We start from the raw sequence: 19817 nt of genomic DNA on the forward strand, positions 1-19817 counted from the left end.
TTCCCTGGCTATTTCTTCACACACTATTTACTTCCCTGGACCCCTGTCTAGCAGGGTGACTGACATGATCCCTGGGGTGAATTTCATTTCTCCCATCCAATCGTCAAGGTTCCTTTTGAAGAGGGCCAAAGAGGCACTCTGCTTGACATGTATGGGCAATCTATTCCAGAGTCTGGGGAGTCTCTGGGTCAGGAACCTGTCCCTCCAGCATGTTTTGTTTATTGTGATGACAAGGTTTAGATCCCTGGAGCATGTGGCTTTGAGGGATTGGGATTTCTTTAAGTGTAGCATGTCCAACAGCTCTGGGTTTGACATGGCCTTGTATGTTAAGCAGAGATCGCCTCTGAGTAGACGATATGCGACAGAGTATAGCTGGAGTTTTTTAAGGTGGTCAGCATAGGGCATCTGCTTTAGACCTGTGATTCTTTTAGTGAGGTATTTCTGCGGCCTTTCCAGTTGTTGCAGATGTCTTGAGAGGTACATACCAAATGGGGCGTTGTATTCTATAATGGGTCTAATGAGGGATGAGTACAGTGGGACAATGACCTCCTTTTTCTGGATGAAAAGCCCTTAGTGATGAGGTGTGCCACATAGAAGGATTTCCTGACTGTTGTGGCGATGTGGTTATCGAAGGTGAGACCACGGTCCACCTGTGTCCCTAAGTCTCTTATCACACTTTCGGTGTTTAGTGTACTGCCACCTATATGGTAATTCACAGATACATGTTTTTTCCCAAAGGGGATAACTATACATTTCTTGGCATTGAGCTTGAGCCCATGGCTCTGGCACCAAGCATCTGTTTCTGTAAGGCCCTTTTGCAGAGTATCCACATCATTTGGGGATTCAGTAATGGCTCCCAGTTTGCAGTCATCTGCGAACTTTGTTAGCCAGAGTCCCTTAGTGTTGGCTTGTACTTCAGAGAAGTAGATGCCAAACAAGAGCGGTCCCAGGACTGAACCCTGAGGTAGTCCACTTGTCACTTGTCTGGAGCTGGATTTGGAGTTGCCTACTTTTACAGTGTGGGTTCTATCAGTAAGCCAGTTAGCAACCCATTGGGTGACATAGGGATTAATGCCCAGCTTAGTAAGTTTATCTATGATTCCAGAGTGGAGGATGGTGTCAAAGGCCTTGGCAAGGTCTAGATAGGCTGTATGGACCACCTTACCCTTGTCCATGGCTCTGGAGACTGATTCGAAGAAGTCAGTCAGGTTCAGGAGACAAGATCGGCCCTTCACGAACCCAAACTGGGTGGGGTCCAATGTTTGAAGGCTGCCAATATCTTTGTTTATAAGTTCCATGGTAATACACTCCATGGCCTTGCAGATAAGGCTTGTCAGACTGATGGGACGGTAGTTTGCAGGATCCAAGGTGGATCCCCCCTTGTGGAGTGGGATAACTATAGCTCTGCGCCACTCAATGAGCACGAAACCTGAGGTGAGGCTATGATTAAACATGACACTTAGGTGAGGTGCCAGTTCATATTGTAGTTCATGTAGTACACAGCCCAGGATGTCATCTGGTCCCATGGATGCTGTATCCTTAGCTTTGGAGAGTGCGTTTTTTGCCTGTGTGGCCATTATTACTGGAATTTGCCAATCTTCTGGTATTGAGATGGGCCATTTAGGGGGTAAGAGGGGGGTGAAGTTGGCAATGAATCGATCTGCCAGGATACTGGCAATATCCTTGGGATCAGTATATTTAATGCCATTCTGTTTTAGCTCGGAGCAGATCTGAGCATTGCTATTTAGATTCTTGACATAGTTATAGAATGCCTTGTGGTTGTCTTTGGAATCTTTGGCAATTTTATTTTCGTAACTAGCTTTGTAGGATTTTATGAGGGATCTCAGTTTCTTACTGAGGCTGGTAAGGGAGTTTTTTGCATCCTGGGATTTTCCTCTTTTCTGCAACAGTTTCTTCCTTTTGTTGTAAAGTTTTTTTATGGCAGGGGGCCACCATAGACCACCACTTCTAGAAAAAAGAAGAAAAAAATTAATTACAGGGCAGATGATCAAGTTGTTTCTGTATCTATGTCAGGTATTATAGCTTTGGCTAAGAGCATTTTGCTGTCATTCAGTTCTGGCGGCTGTTTGCCTTTTTAAAGTTCTAGTGCAGGCATTACTAGAAAACAGTATGAGTATTCAGATGATGTCGATTTTGACAGAGACGGAGAGATTCTCCTCCGGAATCCATTGTCCAGAGTTCTAACACTTCAGATAATGAACCTGAAGTTAATGCTAGACAAGTGTTTTTTTTTTTTTACTTTTGCTGAAACTATTGCTAGGCTCAGATATGTTTTTCTTGTGAGCAAACAAGTCTCTCCCAGAAGTGGGCAGATTTTATGAGCTATTAGAGGATGAGGTTCTTAATTTTGCACATATTTCTCCCATTTTGCCAGCTCTAGCAGACATTTTTAAATCTGCCTGCAAGGCTCCTGACTCACAGGCTGTAGGTCTGACTTGACTCCAGTTTTTAAACATTCTCTAAGAAGTGTGCATGATTGCACTGACACAGTATCTAGAGCTTCTGATGCTTCTGTGGTATTGAGAACATTTATTTGGTTGCATAATCAGAATTTTTCTGATGATTTGAAGTCTGAAATTCTTAATTCTCCACTTAGCCTGGATCTGGCATTTGGTCTTGAGGCAGATCCTTAAACAACCTGGCAACAAAGGTAAATTGTTGCATGGACAGTTGTTGCAAGGTCAGTCTATAACCAAATGAGATTATTTTGAGCACAAAAAAGGAACCTGGCTAAGCTTAAAATGGCCTGCAAGGGCAGCCAGCCTAGTGCTTGACTATGAACCTATGGAGCTTCTAGGATTTTTCAGGAATGAAGTTTCTACCCTAACGGGTGGCCACGGTGGTGCAGTGGTTAGCATTGCTGCCTCACAGCAAGAGGTTCTCCGGTTCGATCCTCGGCTGGGGTGCCTTCTGTGCGGAGTCTGCATGTTCTCCCTGTGGTCGCGTGGGTTTTCTCCCACATCCCAAAGACATGCTGCAGGTGGATTTGACACTCTAAATTGGCCCTAGGTGTGCGTGTGAGTGTGCCTTCTGTGGAAGGTTGGGCGCCGGGCTGGCAACTCGACACCGTAAAACTCCACTGCCATTCAATGTGCGGACAAGGTGATCCGCTGTGGCGACCCCTAACCGGGAAAAAGCCAGAAGAAGAAGAAGAAGTTTCTACCCTAACAAGGTCACTTCTCAGTCCTTTAGAGAGTACAGAAAACAGAACCCCCAGTCTAACAGCAAGCAGGACCCTGAAAGGAAATGTCAAAAGGATAACTCTTTCAAAACCAAATAAAAGAAGTAATGTTTCCCTAAAAGAGTCAAGTTCTAGCTAATGAATGACTATGTTAGGAATCTGACCAATTTAGTCCCTTGTCCTGTCCCAGTTTCTCTAGATTTCTCACACTAACTGACCTTCATTTTCAAGCAGATGTGGCCTCTGACAGATACACTCAGGCAAATGGTCTTTCTTCCAAAATAAAGGTAATAGCTTACCAGTGGATCTTTCTGCATTTTTCTCTCCTACAAGAGAATTTCTCAGGATTCTAGGCCTCATGGCATCCATGATCCTCATGATACCACTTGTCAGATTGCATGTGAAAAATCCAGTTGGACCTAAAAAATTCTTGGCCTGACCACGTACACCCCTTTGGACTTTCATATTCCTGTGTTAGTTTTATTAGGTGAGAATTGCTGTGGCGGAGGGATCAAATGGCTCTCAATTCAGGTCTTCCTTTCTCCCTTCCAACCAAAGGTCAGTCTGTCCAGACAGACTCTTTAGATTATGCTTAGTGTGCAGTTTCCATGGGAGTAAAAGTGCAAGGTCTGTAAGAATCTTTGGACAGGCCAAAGCACAAAAGCATCAAGGAAATGCTAAAATTGATTGATGCTTTGAAACCTCTACGCCATCTATGGGCTCTAGGACCTTTACAGGTTTATATAGATAACACCACAATGATGCGGTATTTCAACAAATAAAGGGGTACAAGGCCATGCCTTTTCCAGTTGGCAATGATAGCTTCGGAGATGGCTCTTTAGCGTACTGCAACGCTTCAGGCCTCCTGTATTCCATCACAGCAAAACATATTGGCAGACAGACTTAGCAGATCCTGGACAGACTCTCAGGTGTGGAAATGTAATGCGGACATTTTCTAGGACTTGATCCAGATGTGGGGAATACCTTAAGTAGATCTGTTCAACTCCTAACAAATCAGACAAATAGAAAAATTCTGTCTGAGACATCCTTGCAGTAAAGCAAGGAGAATAGATGCTCTATCATTCCCTTAGTTGGGAATGTTTCTGTATGATTTTCCACCCTTTCAAATGAGTTTCAAGATACTTCTAAAAATACAGAAAAAAATTACCAAAAATTACTGTGCTGATTTAATTTGGGTCCAGCAAAATCAGTTCTCCCTTTTTATGGAATTGGCCAAAGACAATTACCACAAGCTTCCTCATAAAATGGATATACTCACACAGCATAAGGGGAGTCTTATATACCCTGAAATCAGTCAACTACATTTGACAGTAAACCGACTGATGCACAAAATACTAATACTACAACTACAATTGACAACCTGGGTGATTAAATTTTAATAACTTTTAGGCACCTTTTTTATGAGGATGTGCAGCAAGTGCTGAAGGAGGCAAGAAAACCTGCTGTTAGAAAATGTTTTGTTGGCAAATGGAAGACATTTTCTAGTTGGTGCTTTCCCAGTCACAGGGATCCTGAAAGGGAAGTAACACCACTGGTTCTCAAATTTGTGTGACCTATGTAAAGATGGCTTGTCGTACGCTTCCATCAAGGTGCATCTTGCAGTCATCTCAGCTTATCTGTCTATGGACCCCCCTCTTTCTTCTGTTTGTAGTCAAACAGTTTCTCAAAGTAATGTTGCATATGAGACCCCCTAGCAAGCAAATTCCTTCTCCTCCTCCTTGAGATCTCAGTTTTATTCTAGAAAAACTGACCTTATCTTCTTTTGAACCAGACTTTCAGGCAGGCTGGTGGTTCACTATTTGGAAAACTGTTTTAGTTTTGCCTTTGACATCTGCAAGCTATGTATCTGAGTTGTAAGCTCTCAAGGTGGCTGAAACCTATCTGGTTTTCTACAAGGATAGGGCTGCTTTACACACAAATCCTTCATTCATTTTACCTGGAATCAAGTCATCAGTCTCTCGGTTTTCTTTCCAGAACCAAAATACAAGGGAGAGCAAATTTTACTTATATTGGATTTGCACCGGCAGCTCAGGTACATCCTTGGGAGAACCAAGTCCTATAGGAAGGCTGAACAACTGTTGTTTCCTATGCTGGGACTAAGAAAGGCCAACCCATTTCAAAATAGACTATATCTAGATGTCTTCTGCTATTGTTTTTTGCCATTCTCACTATGGTATAACTATTACAGGCAAAGTTAAGGCACATTCTACCAGGGCCTTATCCTCTTCAGTGGAATATTGGAAAGGGGTGGACTCTAGAAGTATTCTAGATGCAGCAACTTGGTGAGCTATTACTAAATCCACAAAGCACTACAAACTGGATTTCATCTCTAGGTCCAGGTCAAGCTTTGCTTGGACCATTCTCCAAGGGCTCATGGAGCCTTATCCTTCCTCCTCCTTTAGGAATCTACCTATAGACTACTGTAGGAGTGAGAATGAAGAACTTAGTGCAGTTGTGTAAGTCTTACTTACCCATAACAGTATATGTTCGAATCTCTTCACTGCTGCATTAACCATCCCCACCCATCATTCCCCTTTGTAGATAGTTAATGAGGGACATAACCTCCTTTGTTAGGTTATTGTTGCTATTGTTTGGATGATTTTTATTGTGATTATTGTCTGTTGTTTTTTGTTGGCTCAGGATGAATCTATCTTCCTTTCTTGGGGCAGTACAATCCTTAAGATTTATCTCATACTGGTTGTGAAGTGCTTCCTTTCAAAAAGGTACAGCCTATAGGTTCATAGGTAGGTACTAGGCTATCTGCCTGAGGGCATTTATAAGCTTAGCCAGAGTGTGTCGGCTTTCGCCGCCCCATTGATTAATTAACTGATCCTCTGTCAAGCAGATCCAATGAAGTGACCTCAGTGGTGTATTTTATGTTACCCATCCACTCGTCAAGGTTTCTCTTAAAGAGTGTTAGTGAGGTTTGAAATTTTGTTCCAAAGCATGAGGAGTCTCTGTGACAGGAATCTATCCCTCCAGCATGTTCTATTTATTGTTATGGCAAAGTTTAGCTCACTAGAGCATGCGCTCACAATGACTTGGATTTCTTTAGGTGGAGCATGTCCATCAATTCTGAGTTGAACATAGTTTTGTAAGTCAGGCAGAGATCACCTCTGAGTAAGAGATATGCCACTGAGTACAGCCGGAGTTTTTTCAGTCAGGCTGTATAGGCCATATGTTTGAGACCAGTAATCCTCTTGGTGAGGTACTTTTGTGGTCTTTCCAGCTGTTGGAAGTATCTTGTGAGGTACATCCCAAATGGGGCATTGTACTCTATGATGGGTTTAATGAGTGAAGAGTAGAGTGGCACTATAACCTCTTTATTTCTAGATGCAAACCCTTTAGTAATTAAATGGGCCACATAGAAGGATTTCCTAACTACTTTGGCAATATGATTGTCAAAGGAGAGATTACTATATATCTGGATCCCCAGATCTCTTATTACCTCTTCGGTATTAAGGGGGCTGCCACCTATGTGGTAATTCTCCCAAATGGGATGACTATGCATTTTTTGGCATTTAGTTTGAGGCCATGACTTTGACACCAGGTGTATGTCTCAGTAAGGCCCTTGTGGAGGATGTCTGTGTCAGCCGGAGAGTCAATTATGGCTCCCAGTTTGCAGTCATCGGCAAACTTGGTTAGCCATAGTCCTCCTGTATTTGCCTGTACTCCTGAGATGTATATGCCGAACAGTAGTGGTCCCAGGACCGAGCCTTGTGGGACACCACTTGTGACTGGTTTAGAGTCGGACCTGGAGCCCGCTATTCTTACCGTGTGAGTTCGGTCTGTAAGTCAGCTGGCAACCCATCTCGTGACATAGGGGTTTATGTTCAGGCTGGTGAGTTTTTCTGTAATACCCGAGTGGGGAATGGTGTCAAAAGCCTTGGCGAGGTCAAGGTAGGCTGTGTGAACCACTTTTCCCTCATCTATGGCCTTGGTGAAAGTCTCGAAGAAGTCAACCATGTTTAGTAGGCATGATCTGCCCTTAACAAAGCCAAACTGGGTCGGGTCATGTGTTTGGCAGTTCCCAATGTCTTTGTTAATGAGTTCCATGATGATGCACTCCATAGCCTTGCAGACCAGGCTAGTCAGGCTTATGAGGTGATAGTTACCAGGGTCAGTTGTGGCCCCTCCTTTGTGGAGAGGAATAACCATTGCTGTGTGCCATTCTATGGGCACATAGCCTGTGGAGAGACTGAGCTTGAACAGTGTGTTTAGGTGGGGGGTTAGTTCGTTCTGCAGTTCATGCAAGATGCAGCCTAGGACACCATCTGGTCCCACTGAGGCTGTGTTTTTGGCTTTTGAAAGAGCTGTTTTCACCTGTGCATCTGTAATTTTTGGGACACTACACTTTTCCGGTATTGTTGTGGGCCCTTTTAGATGTGAGAGAGGGGTGAAGTTTGCACTGAATCTATCTGCCAGGATGTTGGCAATATCAGTAGGTTCAGTATATTTGGTGCTATTTTGCACTAGTTCAGTGCATATCTGTGCGTTGCCACTTAGATTCTTAACATAACTAAAGAAGGCTTTGTGGTTATCTTTTGAATCCTTGGCTATTTTTCTTTTGAAGTTAGCCTTGGATGATTTCATGAGGGACCTTAGTTTCTTACTGATACTGATCAGGGATGTCTTTCCTTCTTGGGATTTGCTTTTTTTCTGAACTAGTTTCCTCCTTCTATTGTATAGCATGTTTATTTCAGGGGTCCACCAAACTGGCTTCCTTCTCTTAGAGGAGTGAGTCTTGGTTTTGCTAGGGATGGCACAATCCATGCATCCTTGTAGCGTGCATTTGTAAAGGTTTTTGCATCTTGGGCAGCGTTATCCTTTAGTGTGGGGGTTGTGAAACTTACCACCTCTGTCTTAAGTAAGGTGAAGTTTGCTTTAGAAAAGTTTTTTTACTGTGGTTTCCTTAGTTGGGGGTGGTGGTGGGGTGTGGACATCCAGAGTGATTAGTTTATGGTCTGATCTAACCAGTGATGGGTTGACCTCCGGTGTGGAACACCTGTCTCCCATGTTGGTGATGACCAGGTCCAATATGTTTTCACCTCTGGTAGGAGAGTTTACCAGCTGATCCAGGGCATTTGAGTTGATGAAATCCAGGAAGCGCTGGACCTGGGAATTTGTACTCGAGTAGTTTTCCCAGTGAATGGTAGGGTAATTGAAATCGCCCAATATCAGGGTGTTCGGTAGGATCTTCATGTTTTCCAGTGTCTCCAGAAAGGTGAAGTGGTGGTCCCGGGTCATGGAGGGTGATCTGTAGCAGGCCACAATTTGCATTGCAGATTTGCCCGATGTTAGTTGCACATGGATGATCTCAGAGGTATCATGCTGCACCACTAACCTGGAGGTGTAGGTATCCTTGATGAATATGGATATAGCCCCTCCTTTTGTGTTTCGGTCCATGTTCTGTGGCCGAAATGTGTGGTATGAGTTGTAGCCCGGTAGTGCTGGGGTGCTCTCTGGAGCCTTGAACCAGGTTTCAGTTAATGCACAGATGTCGACATTCTCCATACTGAGGAGTGCTTCGAGTGCGTGCATTTTGAGATTTAAACTCCTGGTGTTGAGTAGCATAACCCTCAGTTTTTTGTTAATTGTGCTGTTTACGGAGGTGGGTTTGATTTTTGAGCCTTGCCTAAAAAAGGCACTATGGGGGCAGCAAGAGTCTTGGTCAGTATTTGAAAGCCTAGGGGTGACAGGTGCAAGCCATCTCTTGCGAAGCAATGCGGCTTATCGAGCATGTCATCCCAGGCTGACAGACACTGGATCCCCTTTGAATGACACCAGAAGCTTAGCCAATTGTTGAAATTGATAATTTTTTTCTTTATACTGAGGTATCATTCTTGGTGAGGGCAGGATGCTACTCAGGGTCAGGGTCTGATCAGAGAGCTCTTACATGTCTCTTTTCATGTAGTCCAGGGAGGTACGTCTCAGGTCATTCACACCAAGATGAACAATGACAGAGTCATATTTGTATTTGTTCTGGAGTGACCTGAGTGCTTGTGTTATGTGGCGGATTCTGGCACTCAACAGGCAGCTAACAGTAACCTTCTCCTTGTCCAGCCTAGTGAGTGGGACGTCAGTGTGCCTGATTGTAGAGTCACCTATTACTAGTGTGCTAGGTGTGTTATTTCACCTTAAGGGCTGTGATTGTGTGGCACATTGATTTTGTATTTTATATGTTGTCTGGTTTGTGACGGGAAGTGGAAGTTGTTTGGGTGTCTGCTTTGGAGGTCTCTGATGCTTTTGCAGGTTTTTATTTAGAGCCTCCGAGTATGATTTTGTGTATTTATGTGTATTTTTTGCCAGTGCTGTTTTAGTAGGTCTGTGTGCAGCTGGAGATGTGGTGCAAGTGTCAACCTTCTCCTCCTGACTGTCTGTTCCAGTCTTGGGTGGAGACAGCTTAGCTTCCAGTTTGGCTGTATAATTGCATCTCTCGCATATGTTAGTGTTTTGTGGTAGGAGGAGAGGGTTTTCTGTGTACATGAGGTTGTAACATTGCCTCAGGTTACCCAGATTCACCAGCTGGACTGGAGAGTGCACCTGAAGTTGCCCTTTGGTCATGCCTGAATAGTGGGTGAGCTGCTTAGTCGCTTGGTTGGTGAGGGGTGAATAAAGAGCCTTGCCCTGCTGCGCAATCAGTGTCAGGGTATATTAGTGCTTGCTATTAGGTCTGAGCAAGTGCTGGGCTGTAAGATGCTTTTTTAGTGCTTAGGCTGAGAGTTAGGCTAGTTTCTAGAGAAAAACTGAAGAGGAGACTTAGTGGAACCAGGAATAATTTAACCATAGCTAACCGGCACTGCCGTGCAACCGTACAAAACCGTGCAAACGCAGTTTTTATAGTAGGGAAATGAAAGAGATAGAAATTAGCCCAACATGGCCAATAAACTACTAACTTCTGGGCTGGAACCACTCCTCCAGGGACAGATAGGTTGCTCAAAGCTCCCCCTTCTCACAGGTGAACAGAGAAACTTCCTTCTATTCAAGTAAGGTATGGGCAACTCAGAAACTAGTATCACAGCCCTGAATTCAGCACTAGCCTGAAAACTGGACTACACTAGCTTAGAAAGGCAGGAAACAAGGAATTTTTTTTTTGTTTGTTTTTTTGAAAAGATAAGGCAAAAACAGTAAAAAGTACACTTAAAACAGCTTTAAACGACTACAAACGATCAGAAAAGGCTATTGCACTTTAGTGTGTAGCCTACAACAGTTAAATTATTTAAACAAAAACAACTTTTTAAAAGTGCAGGCAGTCAAATAAGTACAATATGTGAAAAAAAACAAGCTTTTAAATCACAATAAACGCTGGAAAATCTGCGTTTAGGCGGAAAACAGTTAAGTACAGCAAGAAAGTACAGAAAACTGATACTTAATCACTCCAAAGTCTCTCTTCTAAGCTAGAAGGCTTGTATCAGTTTAAGGCTTTCTAGTGCTACCCAGTAGGTTATTTACAGGAAAGATGGGAAACAAGTGCAGATGTGGTCTTTTAAACCAGAAAGTTGAAAGAGATGGACAAACTATCCAAATTATTGATAAACTACAATTTCTGGGCCAAGAACCTCTCCTCTCATAGCAGACAGGCTACCTAGTGATTACCACTCCCACTAATAAGCTAGAAGGCTTTCCTCCAACACAGAAAGGCTTGCGGGGCTCAGAAGCTTACCAACAGTCCTGGATACAGCAACTCTGTATCTGGACTAGGCTAGTTACAGGAAAGGTGGGAAACAAGCGCAAGTGCGGCTTTTAAACCAGAACGTTGAAAGAGATGGAAAAAAAACTTCCCATATGGCCAATAGCTACAATTTCTGGGCCAGGAATCACCCCTCTTGCGGTAGATAGGCTACCTAATGCTTACCACTCCTACTGATAAGCTAGACGGCTTCCCTCCAATACAGAAAGGCTTGGGGGCTCAGAAGCTTACAAAGAGTCCTGGATACAGCAAATCTGTACCTGGACTAGACTAGTTACAGGAAAAGCAGGGAACAAGTACAAACATAGGCTTTTAAGCCAGCAAGTTGAAAGAGATGGAAAACTGCCCAAACGGCTAAATAAACTACAATTTCTGGGCCAAAACTCACTCTTCCCATGGAGGATAGGCTACCTAGTGCTTACCACTCCCACTGATAAGCTAGAAGGCTTCCCTCCAACATGGAAAGGCTTGGGGGGCTCAGAAGCTTACAAAGAGTCCTGGATACAGCAAATCTGTACCTGGAGAAGACTAGTAACAATAAAGGCAGGAAACAAGTGCAAACACAGACTTTTAAATCAGAAGGTTGAAAGAGATGGAAAAGCTTTCCAAACGGCCAATAAACTATCATTTCTGGGCCAGAAACCACTCCTCCTGTGTTAGATAGGTTACCTAGTGCTTATCACTCCCACTGATAAACTAGAAGGCTTCTCTCCAATACAGAAGGGCTTGGTGGGGCTCAGAAGCTTACCAACAGTCCTGGATATGACAAATCTGTACCTGGACTACACTAGTTATAGGAAAGGCAGGGACCAAACGCAAAAATATCAGAGCTTTGGCCAGCTAACATCTACCTGAAATCAGCTGGACGTATAAGTGAATTTAAGTACACTTTTATCTGCTCTTTTTTATATAGTACTGTATTTAATTCATTTATTTGTGTTTTTCACTGAATATTAACTCAACTGAAGTTGTGGCTGTCTTTCTACAGAGTACTTTTTAGAATTTCTGTGTAGCCATTGATAGCAGTGGGGGTAGTTTCAGGTCATCACTAACATCCTGTCTTGCCTTATATAAGTGGTACATTTTGAGTTATCTCTGCTTAATATCAGAGCTTTGGCTGGCTAACATCTACCTGAAATCAGCTGGACGTATAAGTGAATTTAAGTACACTTTTATCTGCTCTTTTGCATATAGTACTGTATTTAATTTATTTATTTGTATTTTTCACTGAATATTAACTCAACTGAAGTTATGGCTGTCTCTCTACAGTTAGTTCCTCACCCGCCCTCTCTGTTCTTGTTTTGGTGTTAATGTTGGTGGCTTTGAAATTGCCCACCCCTCTTGTAGATTTGTATTTGGATACTCCTTCTGGGCCCATCTCATTTGCTCACTCAACTGAGTGCAGTGAGATCATATTCTGATTTCAGGCACTCCTACTGTGTACAAAGAGAGCATTTGGGAAGGACAACACCTGTAGTCTCTTAATTCTGCTCTGTTCCCTCCCTCAAAAAAAAAAAAAAAATATATATATATTTATATATTTTATATATATATATATATATATATATATATATATTATTCATCTGCTCTTACTGCAACTGTCTTAGTTGCCCTTCTGCGTGCTATCTGTTCAGTCGCTGATTGTTAGTAGCCTTCTAATTTACTGCCTTCCGCACTTGTTTTTTAGTTATTTGTTAATTTAATTGCATTTATTTGAACTGTATTTGCCGGTCAGAGTGAGCGAGAGAGAAGGGGTTGGAGCTTTGGCAAGCTGGCTGGATGCTGTGTTCTTGGCAGGACACTACCCATAGGCTACTGCAACAGTGTTTGAACATCTACTGTTATGGGTAAGTATGATTTGCACAACTGTACTATCCTCAACATAGTAATTTTTTAATCAAATCCATTCAGTCAGTATTGATTATGACTTTATTTTGTTATAATGCCTATCCTTAGGACTTCTACTTTATGAAGTGCTGTCATGCCCTGTATTTACAACCTCTTATCATTTATTTTGTAGTCCATGCTTGCAGGCTCCATATATTAGATTATATAATCTAAAGCTCTTTATTGATTTCATTTTTAAAATGTTAACAGTAATTACTTCTCAGCCTGTAATCAGCAGAATTTGTTAAATGCATGCAGACACACACACACACGCACACACGCACACATGCACACACACACACACACACACACACACACACACACACACACACACACACACACACACACACACAAACACAAATACAAGCAGACACAGAAACAGAAATATAACCCTAGCACATGAGTACAGATATCAGAGACCCAGATTCTGAAATGACTGAGTTAGTGTAGCAGTGAACCTCCACCATCCAGCAGTCTTTTGATTTACAACCTTGCGACCCACTTGTAGGACATCTTATCAATGAGCAAGGTTCACTATACATATTGGATGGTGCAGTGGTGTAGTGGTTGTGTTGTCACCTCAACACAAGAGGTTCTCTGGTTCGATTCTTGGCTGGGGTGCCTTCTGTGTGGAGTTTGCATGTCCTCCCTGCATTCGTGTGGGTTTCCTCTGGGTACTCCAGTTTCCTCCCACATCACAAAGACATGCATCTGGAGTGTTTCCTCCCTGGGCCTCCACTGAAAATTGGCTTTGTTCCAAGTCAGACTTTCCTGGTAAACAAATGTTAAATAAATAATACCTTGCAAAGCTAAAGTTCACAGTGTATTGGTGTTCTACTGTACCAGGATCAAAGAATGAGATTAGGAAGCATTCTACAGTAATGAATCATACTATGGTAATGAGCTTTCCTTGGTAATAAATTTCATTACATATTCCTGACTTAACTCCGAGCTTTGGTGGGGCCTTGGAGAACCCTCCAATTCCATGCACGGCTGTGTGGCACCATAGCTTCACCTGTATGACAGGAATGGTATTGCTGACATTGCACCCATCTATACTACCAGTGCTGTCACACAAGTGTTGCTAAATATCTCAGTGGCAGTGCTGCATGACAACATCACTTATTAATTTACAATTAATTATTATATATGCATTGTAAGAGTTCTCAAAATAGGACATGCATGTGAGTGTACAGTAGCTTTTCCCCTATTGACTATCCTTCAAATTTAACATATTTAACTGTGAGCCATCTTCACGAAAATTAGGGAATGGCTTGCATACCACATTAATACATATGTCCATCCCAATGACTCCCCAGTGGGGTGCTTGCTGCTGCAGGCAGTATGGCATCATACTCAATATTGTCTGCTACTCAGTACTGCCTGCAGTAGCAACTACCTCATACAGGTGGAGCTATAATACTGCCTTGTGCTCCCACTGATTTTCAATATGCTATTTTGTTGCTTCAGGGTTTTACACCGGCAGGCATTGTTATGTAAATGTCCATAATGTTGTTATGTTATGAGCTTGATTCAGCTTTTGGAATGACTAGGGCTTTACCAGTCCTCATTGACATACACCTAGTGAGTTCCACTGGAGCTCTGTTTTGTGAAATCCATAAATAAATGCTTGGTATAGCGTGTGTTAACCTATTCCAAATGTCTTTTATAATTCCATTTCTTGTAAGAAAAAGCCATACATATGTCAAAAAAATAAAAAAAAATGAGTATCTTCAGTGCTAAGGTTTAAACTTTTAAACTAAGTAAAAACATTTTACAATGTCTCCATACTTCTGCTATCATCTCTCCATTTACTGTGGCCCTTGCTCATGTGTTCCCTAATTCCCTGCTGCATAAGAACCAGTTAAAACACAGCTGTCAGCTGGGCAGCCATCAGGGGATTTTACTTTGCAACACTGACATGTCCCCTCTGCATGTTACATAGCAAGTACAGGAATGCACATAAGAATGAGGGGTGAACAGTCATTACCTCATCATTCCTCTCCCTTCACATGTTGGCTCTTCTGAACAAGATACTATTAGAAATGGCCTTCGTCTACCATTAACTTAATTTCTTGTTATACTTTTCATTAATCATTAATTATGATCAAAATATATTATTTTATGTTCTTAGTTTTAACTGTTTACTTATTTTTTTTTCTCTACAGTCCTACCCAAAAATGATGTCATGGTATGTATTAGGCAATGATTTACATATGACTGCAAAGTATTATGGCTAAGGAAAATAATTTACCTCCTTCGTTGAGCAGTTTTTTTATTTATGTGTTAATTTTCAATGTAAGGTGTTTCACCTCTAAGAACTAGCTGGCAAGTTTTCTTTCTAGGAAGTAAGAAATTATTTCTCATATGTTTAACATTGAAATGCAATAGTCTATGTGTTAATACTAGGTGCAGGGAAGGCTGGGTTATGTTTTTCACACGGTTATATTAGTGAGGATCTGGTGGGTAGCACTATTCCCTCCTAATAAGAGCTGCTTCATTCAGATTGTCAGCGTGAGTGACTTTTTTGTGGGGTCTGCATATGTTCACTGTGTTAGAGTAATGTTTAAAAACATGCGGGTAAATGTTTGTTGAAGGTTGGGTATTAGGCCTAGCCTTGTATAAATTTAATGCTAATCATACGTGAACAGGTGTTATGCTGTGGTGACTCCTAACTGGGGAAAGCTGAAACACATTACTTTTACTTTAGAGCAGGGATTTTCAGCATTGTCCTTCTCAACAAAGTAAAATGCATGATCAAACCTACTTTTTGAATCATAATCTATATATTATTTATTTATTTATTTCCAGTTTGTTTACCGGGGAGGTCCACTGGGCTCAAGAGCCCATTTTCAGTGGAGGCTTGGGGAGAAAAGCTCCTCAAAACACAAGTTACATAGCATATAGAAATACAAACATTAAAATTTTGGCATTGTGTATAATATGGAGGCTATATCTGCCTCCAATGGTTTAATTCTTAAACTTGCTTCAGAGCAGGATGCACTTTAAAATTGTTAAATCTGTTACATATGTTTCAGCTATGACAAGAGACCCAAGGGGAAGGGTAAAGGTACTGTATGGACAATTTAGAACGGCCAATCATCATAATTTTATAAGGTGGGAAGAAAATAGAGTGGTTAATGAAAACCCATGAAGACATGAGAGCAGGCTTACCTTACACGGTCAATAACTGTAGATGTGGACTAAAATAACAATATTGTACCTGTGAAGCAGCAGTTTTACTCACTTCACTGACTGCTTCTAAAACCCATTTTAAACATTTAGTTTAATAGCTGCAATGATATTCAAGTTAAAAAATCAAATAATAATGATAACAAATAAAACAGTTGCAGTTTTTTAAGCACTGTGTATTAAGAATTAGCATATCAGCCAGATTCCAAGATGAACTGAGCATAGAGCAATGTGCTACTCCCAGCAAGTTAGCCCATGCTCACGCCCAGTAGGTACGGCATCATCAGCCTCCATTCACCATGAGCTAATGGAGACCTGCAGAATCCTGTGCCTGATTCCAGTAGGATAATCGGGCTTGCTATGCTGACCAAAGTCAGCACACATTGGTGAAGCTCCAGTTTTTAAGGTTGATTACTTGGAAAAGCCCATTCAAGCAAATGGGATATTTCAGCACCTGCATGTGGGACTAAGTACTGCAAGCAGTACCTGGTGGAAAGTCAGACTGCCCAGTGTATCTAGTTCCACATATAGGTGAAACTGTACTGCAGAAGTTGGGAGTAGGAGGAAGCCTTGATCCATGAATAGGTGTGGTTGTGTTTACTGTGAGCCATCCCCTGAACTCCCTGGTGATAGCACATATTGTTTTATATTTAAAAACAGATTGATTTCTCTGTTGTGCTAATGTCCCCACATGCCAATCTCTTTTCCTAGATAGTGTGAATGCAGTGATGATGCCCAGTACATTCAACATTTTGCCCTAGAGATAGAGCTGTTTCCCTGGATGGTATAGTGGCCATGCAGCTATACCTGTGAGACCAGATTGCAATACTAATTCCAACATTCAGCTGCAGCAGCTATATTGTAGAACTTTGGCTAGATTTAGGGGGCCTGCCAAGTACTTGGTTAGTTTTAACACTATGTTCAGAACAGGAAATGACATTCATTAACAAAGAATGTTAGTGAGTATGGGTATAATGGGCCTACATTCAGTTCAGTACCTCAGCATTGCAAAGTCCTGAATTAAGTGAATACCACCCCTGCAGGATGATGTCTTTTCAGAAGGATGGGGTTGATTTTTATCTGTCACTGTAGTGATAGTGGGATGACAGAGGCTGTTTGTTGTTGCTGTGCTAGAATTAAGGAATCCAGATCATAAATGCAGTAATTGTTTTCAGGCATAGAGGAAAACTGCACCTAGGAAAATTTTAATTATTAACTGACTTATGCCTGTCAGCGATGTTCTGCTTCCTGAATAAAAAGCCTGTACTGTTCCACTCAAACAACAGTGATAGCAGAATCTGGTGCCATGAGCATGCAGACTGCAAACTAATTATTTTCACATATACCATTGCAATACCACCGCCAAAGTAACTCTACTCCTCCAATCATTATGCTGATAAGCTTGTAACTGGACGTTTTGACAAAGTGTTACTTTAATAAGATAGAATGGATAACTGCATTGTAAGCACATTTTTGTATTAAATTTTATGTCTTTAATGTGCCTACAGGGATTTCTTGTGAAGAACCAACACCCCTGGAGAATGGGTTTTACTCGTCTGAAGATTTCTATGCTGGTAGTACAGTTGTGTACCAGTGCAACAATGGTTACTACTTGCTTGGAGACTCAAAAATGTCCTGTCTTGATGATGGCAGCTGGGACAGCATCTCACCTTCTTGTCTTGGTAATTCATAAATATTGCTTTTTGGTATAATGGCTCAAAATGCATCTAAAACCTTGGTTTATAGACGTTCAAGATATAATTTTGGAGGGGATCACTTAGTAATATCAGTGCACAGAAGGTGCATACATCTAGTTCACAAGGCTGACTCATACTGAAAGGCAATGCACTTTGCCTGCTTATTATTGTAGGATAAGCCAGCCTTGATAAGAAATTGAACTAGGAACATGTCTTGTGATTGTGAGGGCATTGTTCATAAAAATTGTACACACTTGGACCAGGGTTTGGCATGCCACAGGACAGTGTTTCAAAGCCCTTAGTGGTTCATAAAATGTGGCATATAATGGGGTAAGACATTGCATGTAGTCTTACCCCATGTAACCTTGTAACATGGTGCTACCATTGTGCTCAGTGAATGGATTAGAAATGCAAAACATCCCCATTTCTTTTTCAGGCTGTCATTGTTTTTCCCTGTCCTTCTCCATGACCAGTTCATATAGATGATTTCCTCTGTTGATATCATGGTGCCTTTCCATCTTCTGCAGCTCCATGTTGTCTTTTTTTATTTTTTGCTGCCTTGATTTCCAGGCATTTCATATCTCCCATTAATCTCTTTCGTTCAAGCTATGCATTTTAAGATCATATGGGGACATGTTGAGCGGTTTTATTGCTGCACACCTAGAGCCCCTACCAGGATTCCTCCAGATCAGTGGACTGTTCTTTGAATGCATACAAACCAATTATTAACATCCTTTTTCAAAAAAGTTTGTGGTTGTAAATTGATTTGCACTTATTAACCAGTTGATTCACTGGCATTTTGTATACCTTCGTAGTTCATTCTACCTGTTTTCTAACTAGTATGACCAATAAAATGGCAAGAGATACAGAAGCCTGCATTGTAAGACCACCAGACTAAAAAACGGTTTCTTTCCGCTCTCCGTTAGACTGTTGAACTCTTTGGAAAAACGAACCAGGACATCTGTTACATAACTAGCCTATCAAGGGTCTTATTTTATGGATGTGCAATAACTAAGTGCAATACTAAGGTGGCTCACCTACACACTGAAGGACTGCAGTTGCTACTCATTAAATTTCTGCTGTGATATTTTATTAATTTTTCTCTATCTATATGTGCAACTGTTACCTGCATTGAGAATGAAGCATTGTAATTTCGTTCAGCTACACTGCTGTGTAGTTCTGAATGACAATAAAATTTTCTTTGACTTTGATAACAGTGAGGTATAGTGGTATAGCAGGTTGCACAGTTGCCTTTGGAGCAAAAAGAATTGAGTTCTATTCTCACATCAGGTAGATCAGTTGCCGACACTGAAGTGCAGTATGAGGGGCTGCTGCACTCCTGAGTGTGTTGTTCTTTGGATGAGATGTTTAACCAAGGTACCATATGCCCGAGCTTGTGGTAGCTCAGGTAGATGTAAAAAATCCCAGAGTACCTATCAAAAAGTGTAGGATGCCCTGGCCAAATTTCTCCAGTAGAATAAATACAACCTTGGTTTTCCTTGAACAGAGGCTACTAGTTTAGTGGGAAGAACCAGGTCAACAAAGGATAAATAAACATAAACGTTAAAAAAAAAAAAAAACTGTGCAATATATAATCCTTTAAATCTGATGTTGTCCTTTTCTTTCTTCCTCACCAATGGGTTCAGATCCGATACTCGGATCTGACTCAGGCACATACACTAGACTACGGCTCCAGCTCTCAAGCTCCTCCCTCTACCCATAATGCTCCACACCATCCCAACACCTCACATCTCGTTTGTTGCCGTTGTGGTTAGACATAGATTCTGCTCTTGAGCTGTAAGGGATTCTTTATCGAGTCAAACATTTTTGGATAGTCTTTCTGTTTCTATTTTCTCTTCCTGCTATACCCTTTTACTGGTTTACATTCAAAAAATGGAATCTCAAAACAGTTTTATCATGATATCGAAAATTAATGCTGTTTTCAAAATTTCTAAGTTTTATAAATGTCGATCCCTTATTTTCCAATGTGTTTCTGATTGTTACTGTCGAAATAGCTGAACAAGTAGCTCAAAGCATTGACATGTTGACATGGTCTGACAGTCTTTAGTGGATTTCCTGGTTACATAACAACTTCCAAACTGCATTCATTATGACGTGTTTATTTTTT

The 19817-nt window shown here is 41.5% G+C and overlaps 1 protein-coding gene across 3 annotated transcripts in view; it reads left to right on the top strand.

The window, feature by feature from the left end:
- Positions 1–19817, top strand: part of SVEP1 (sushi, von Willebrand factor type A, EGF and pentraxin domain containing 1) — a 2252988-nt gene that overhangs the window by 1388067 nt on the left and 845104 nt on the right. For all 3 annotated transcript variants that reach the window (XM_044061036.1, XM_044061037.1, XM_044061038.1), the window contains exon 31: positions 17501–17674. In XM_044061036.1, the coding sequence (XP_043916971.1) occupies positions 17501–17674 (174 nt within the window). The remainder of the gene's footprint in view (positions 1–17500; positions 17675–19817) is intronic.

Source organism: Protopterus annectens, chromosome 2.part0 (assembly GCF_019279795.1).
Source record: "Protopterus annectens isolate FY-2018-M chromosome 2.part0, PAN1.0, whole genome shotgun sequence".
NCBI lineage: Eukaryota > Metazoa > Chordata > Ceratodontiformes > Protopteridae > Protopterus > Protopterus annectens.